General features: G+C 47.8%; 1 protein-coding gene across 1 annotated transcript; it reads left to right on the forward strand.

Moving 5' to 3' along the window:
- Positions 1 to 251: 251 nt before the first annotated feature.
- Positions 252 to 5,518, forward strand: F4813DRAFT_266423 (P-loop containing nucleoside triphosphate hydrolase protein). Its single transcript, XM_049240321.1, has 5 exons — positions 252 to 810; positions 863 to 889; positions 956 to 1,049; positions 1,110 to 5,073; positions 5,125 to 5,518. The coding sequence occupies exons 1-5, from the start codon at positions 385 to 387 to the stop codon at positions 5,354 to 5,356; spliced, it is 4,743 nt and encodes a 1,580-aa protein (XP_049102833.1). The 5' UTR covers positions 252 to 384; the 3' UTR covers positions 5,357 to 5,518.
- The last annotated feature ends 482 nt before the right edge of the window (positions 5,519 to 6,000 follow it).

A 6,000-nucleotide genomic window follows, 5' to 3' on the forward strand; every position in this document is an offset into this window, starting at 1 on the left:
TGACATCGAATCCATCTCGAAGACATGTCCACGCGACCTTACTATCCCTTCTTCATTTGCATCTGAGCCTCTCCGACGCTAATATCGGGATGGAATCCGTTATTCTCGGGTTGTCTGACGCGTTGAGTCTTCCTCGCACGTCACGTCAACACCGGTAGACCGCAATTCCTTTTCCATCATCTATCAGCCTTGTCTTCATCGAAGCATCACTTGATATGCGCCAGATCCATTGTCACGTTCATTTCTCATATTTAATAGCTATTCATTTCGTTATTATGATCGCTGATCTCAGCGCTATCCGCCAACCCTATATATGTAGCATTTTCTCTGTAAATACCTGCTAACCTTGCTGTCACGTAGCAGACAGGCGTGTTCGATCCCATTATGTCGAGCTCACCAGAGCCTAGTCCCGTCAACGGCCATTCGTCGCCGCAGGCGGGAAGGAATGCAAGAATTATTCTAGATGATCGCGTTAGCGAGAGCGACCTGTCGGACGTGAACGATAATACAGCCCTTCGAGAATCATCCTCCCCATCTTCCCCTAATAATAATAATCAATCACCTCAAGATGCCGAACAAGACTTGGACTCCCAAGGCGGTGCCGAGTCAACCGATAATGATGAAGACAATAATGCCTCAGAGGATGCCGACTTTGACATGGAGGATAGCCTTGCTCCTTCTCAAAGCGACGCTCCTCATGATGAAACATCAACTTCGAATAGCTCTCGTCGTGTTCCGAAGAGAAAGGCTGGAGGTGGTGAGGATGAGTATATACGAGAGAATCCAGAGCTATACGGCTTAAGACGAAGTGTATGCAAAATCAAACCATTATTCTAGGCCCCTACTAATTCGTCTCTATCAGTCTCGCCCTACGAAGCAGCCTAAGATCGTAAGTTACATATTTACTGCCAAAGCCTTATTTATGACAAATATGATTCTAATATTATATTTATAGGTTGAATCTGATGACGAGGATGACTCCGGTTCTGATGTTGTTCCTACAAATCGTCGAACGAAGAAGCTCCGCGTGGAGCAAATCTCGCGACAATGTGAGTTTCTTGCTGGGTGTAGACAGTACTCTTTATAAACTGACAAATTGGTGCTCATAGCTTCAAAACGGGGCACGCCTGCGAGACAAACACCTGCTGATGATTCCGACTCCGATACTTACGGTGGAGCTCGTGCTCGAACATTCATGAAGAAAGCTCGCCGTCAACAAGCCCAACCACAGTCCTTGTTATATGCCGAGAAGCGATGGTCCAACAGAAGAGCTGTCCAACAAGTTCAGACATACCACGAAAGTGATATTGACGACGAGGATGAATCCGAGCTGACACCCAATTACTGGGCTGGTGAGGATCTGGCCGAAGATACCATGTACATTGAAAAAGTTGTTGGCCATCGCATGACGGATGGTGGTGAATTAACCCCAGACGCGACCCGGGAAGACTTCGAGTATAATATCAAATGGCAAGGTAAATCTTACCTCCACAACACGTGGGATACTTTAGAGATTCTCCGCGGGTACCGTGGCTTCCGAAAACTTGAAAATTACTTCAAGAGGACCATCGAGTACGAGATAGAGCTCAAGTTTGCCGGTGAAGATCTTCCACCAGAGACCCGAGAGCAATACATGCTCGACAAGGAACGCGAACAAGACGCCTTAGAAGACTATACGAAAGTAGAGCGTGTTGTTACCCAGCGGAGTGGTGATGAAGGACGGGAATATTTCGTCAAATGGAAGGGTCTCACATATGAGCATTGCACATGGGAGCAAGCATCAACAATTGCCGAATTGGCTCAAGACAAGATTGACCAGTTCCTTGACCGACAATCGCGATCGTGGACGTCTGATCGAAACGAGTCGAATCCCTCAACGCGAAGCAAATTTTTGAAACTTGAAAAACAGCCGAGCTATATACAGAACGGCGAACTAAGAGGATTTCAGCTTACGGGACTGAACTTCTTGTGTCTCAATTGGTGTCGTGCAAATAATGTTATTCTTGCTGATGAGATGGGCCTTGGCAAGACTGTGCAAACCGTCTCATTTTTGAGTTGGCTCCGAAACGAGCGCAAGCAAGAAGGCCCCTTTTTGGTTGTTGCACCTCTAAGTGTCATACCCGCTTGGTGCGATACCTTTAACTTGTGGTCCCCAGACCTTAATTACGTTGTTTATCTGGGCAATGCAGAGGCGCGAAATACGATACGGGATCATGAACTCATGTTTAACGGCAATCCGAAGAAGCATAAATTCAATGTTCTTGTCACCTCTTACGAATACATCCTGATGGATGCCGACTTCCTAAGAAGCATAAAGTGGCAAGCTTTGGCTGTCGACGAGGCTCATCGTCTAAAGAATAAGGAATCTAAGCTGTATTCGGAACTTATGAGTTTCGGTGCTCCTGCTAAGGTTCTGATCACTGGCACTCCTATTCAGAACAACTTGGCTGAATTGTCCTCGCTTCTTGACTTCTTGAACCCTGGTAAAGTCCATATAGATGAAGATCTAGATACCCTTGCGGCCGCAGATGCTCAGACGAAACTTCGGGATCTGCATGCCGCTATTGCACCTTTCATCCTGCGAAGAACCAAAGAGACGGTAGAGTCAGACCTTCCACCCAAGACCGAGAAGATTATCCGTGTAGAGCTTTCAGATGTCCAACTTGAGTATTATAAAAATATCCTTACCAGGAATTACGCAGCCCTCAACGAGGGGAACAACGGCCAGAAGTCATCCTTGTTAAATATTGTCATGGAGCTGAAGAAAGTTAGCAATCATCCATACATGTTTCCTGGTGCTGAAGAAAAGGTCCTCAACGGCAGTGAACGTCGGGAAGACCAAATCAAGGGCCTGATTGCTAGTAGCGGGAAGATGATGTTGCTAGATCAACTTCTTAACAAACTGAAGAAGGACAATCACCGTGTCCTAATTTTCAGTCAGATGGTGAGAGTGCTTGATATCCTTGGAGACTATCTTCGACTACGTGGGTATCAGTTCCAGCGATTGGATGGTACTATTGGTGCTGGCCCAAGACGCTTAGCAATCAACCACTTCAATGCAGAGGATAGCTCAGACTTTTGCTTTTTACTCTCAACACGAGCAGGTGGCTTAGGTATTAACCTTATGACTGCCGATACGGTTATTATCTTCGATTCAGACTGGAATCCTCAGGCCGATCTTCAAGCTATGGCGAGAGCTCATCGTATCGGGCAGAAGAAGCCTGTCACTGTTTACCGCCTTGTTTCCAAGGAGACCATCGAAGAGGAGGTCCTTGAGCGTGCTCGGAACAAACTTTTACTTGAATACCTTGCGATACAGGCTGGCGTTACTGATGACGGCAAGGCATTTAGAGAAGAGTTCAAGCAAAAGGGCCTCAGGATCGATGAAGCCAAGTCGGCAGATGATATTCAATGGGTATTGAAGATGCGATCCCAGAAGATGTTCGAACAATCTGGCAACCAAGAGCGGTTGGAACAGCTCGATATCGATTCCATACTAGAGAATGCTGAGGTCACGAAGACTAAGGTAGACGACAAGATGAATCTTAGCACTGGCGGTATCGATTGGGACAACTTTATGCAATACACCGACGTCAAAGTTGATGACCTTAACCTCGATTGGGATCAAATCATCCCGGCAGATCAGCTGGCAGCAATCAGAGCTGAAGAGGAGAAGAAAAAGGAAGAGGAATATCTCGTAAAGGAATTAGAGGCCAATGCTCCACGACGCGCTGCGCTTAAAAGCTCGAGGCCCAATGGCGACTCTGAAAGAGCCGAGCGGATTGCGAAAAAACGGGAACGGGAGCAACTGAAGCAAGAACGCCTGGAGGAACAACGCGCCATGCTCTCCGATCCCCGACGTCCGCTTAACGAGAAAGAGACGCGTAATCTCATTCGTGCATTTATGCGGTACGGTTATATTGAAGACCGTCCGGACGAACTACTCCGTGATGCTCGCTTGAGCGATCGAGACCGTGATTTCATAGGCGGATTGCTTCAGGAGCTCGTCGACATGTCTCGTGATGCCGTGGAAAAGAACAATGAGGAGATCCGGGCTCAAGAACAACAGTCAAAGAAAAAGCTGACTAAGAAAGATATCAAGGCTGTCATGTTTGACTTTGGTGAGGTGAAGAAAATCAATGCTGAAACTATACTTGACCGCCCACCCCAGCTGCGACTCTTACGACGTGTTCTCAATGATCTCTCTGATTTCCGACTGTTCCGGCTTCAAGATGCCACGAAGGCAGCACACTATAGCTGCGAATGGGGTTCCAGGGAAGACGGGATGCTTCTTGTTGGTATTGACCGGTATGGCTTCGGTGCCTGGACTCAGATTCGCGACGATAAAGAACTCGGAATGCAAGACAAGTTTTTCCTGGAAGAGCATCGGATTGAGAAGAAGCAGGAGCGGGAGAATGCTGACACCAAGGGTGCCAAGGCGCCTGGAGCTGTTCATCTGGTTCGTCGTGCAGAGTACCTACTGTCGGTACTCACCTCGATCCATTCAGACGATGTAAATGCTCAGAAGATTGTCGAGAATCACCATCGTAATAACAAGAAGGCTGGCCAGGCTATAGCTAACGGGCATCGTCGTCCGGAGAAGGGCGGCTCCGTCTCTGCATCCCCTGCTCCTCAGGGTTCGAAGAAGTCTTCGCATCGGGACAGGGACCATGATCGTTCTCATTCTCGGGGAGACCATCATCGTTCCCGTAGCAGCATTGGAGAAGGTGGCACACCAAGACCGGACACAAAGCGGAAGCATAGCGGCGAAGCAGACGATCGCCGGCATAAACACCGTCGAGTAGAAGAGCTGCGAAGATCTGACATCAACCAACAACAGGCTGAAGATGAAGACGACGAAAGAAACGCGCCCGTCATTGAAGCGCTCATGCAGCCTATATGGACGCACGTCGAGAAAGTTGAGTCATGCACGAAAGCGAATATTCCTGTAGCCAAGGCCAGGGCCAAGATCCTAAAATCCGAGATCACTGCTATTGGCAATTTCATTGAGGGTCTTCATAAGACTTCAGGGTTATCTTTAGACCAGCTAGAGGAACTCAAACCGAAGCTTTGGTAAGTAGCCACGAACACACAATATCAACAGGAGCTAATTTTGAACTATAGGCGATTTATTTCTAAGAGAATACCGGCCTCCGAGAAACAGTCGTCTGGAAAGCCGGACAAAGAGAAGGATAAATCTGGGTCGGGCGGGATGACCGGACCCCGGTTAGCAGCGTTATACCAGCAACTTAAGGAGGCAGAGAAAAACGGCGATACCACCCAGAAATCAAAGAGTTCCGGCACAGCCATCGCCAACGGGGGTTCTCGTGGCGAACCGTCCAAGGTAGCTAGCTAGAGATACTATTGTGAAGCATGGCCCCTGGTTCTAGTTGAGCAGGAATGGTAATATCACACACAAAAGCCGAATGGCCATCCATTTTTTTCTGCATTGTATGGCGTTTGGGTTCGACATATTAGATAGGCGAGGCTGGAGTTAAATGAATCATACCCACGAGAAAACCATCGACGTTACAGGAGATCGGGAGTTTTTTATGGTCGATACGGTTAATTATACTCCACCTTGTCTATATTTATAGACGTCCGGTTCTGGCCGTAATCGGAGCGTTCTAGAGGGGACCTAAGAAACAAGAAGGGCCACTATAAAATTTGCTATTCAAGCATGATTTTCGCATTGCGGTTTTGTTTTACCCTACGAGGCTGCCACGATATGAGGTGGTCCATCCATACGACAATCAACGAGGTATCTCGGCAAAGACGGATATTTGGCACAGCAGACGGTGGAGTGGGGAAGCTTAGCATAAAAAGCCTTTGCAGCATATCAGCATTACATCGCAGGGCGTTGCGGATGGATTCGTTTACCTGTTGGGGGGGGGGGGGGGGGGGGGGGGATGCGAAAAGGCTTAGGAATGGGGGACCCACCGGGCCAATTCGAATTAAAAAATTTAGCTTAATGCCAAATAATTACCGATGTTTTTGTAA

This window comes from Daldinia decipiens (genome assembly GCF_022478715.1).
Source record: "Daldinia decipiens strain CBS 113046 unplaced genomic scaffold F4813scaffold_5, whole genome shotgun sequence".
Lineage (NCBI taxonomy): Eukaryota > Fungi > Ascomycota > Sordariomycetes > Xylariales > Hypoxylaceae > Daldinia > Daldinia decipiens.

Coding starts and splice junctions, on each gene's coding strand:
- F4813DRAFT_266423 (XM_049240321.1), top strand. CDS start 385: ATGTCGAGCTCACCAGAGCCTAGTCCCGTCAACGGCCATTCGTCGCCG. Junction 890..955: donor CTACGAAGCAGCCTAAGATC/GTAAGTTACATA, acceptor TTATATTTATAG/GTTGAATCTGATGACGAGGA. Junction 1,050..1,109: donor GGAGCAAATCTCGCGACAAT/GTGAGTTTCTTG, acceptor TGGTGCTCATAG/CTTCAAAACGGGGCACGCCT.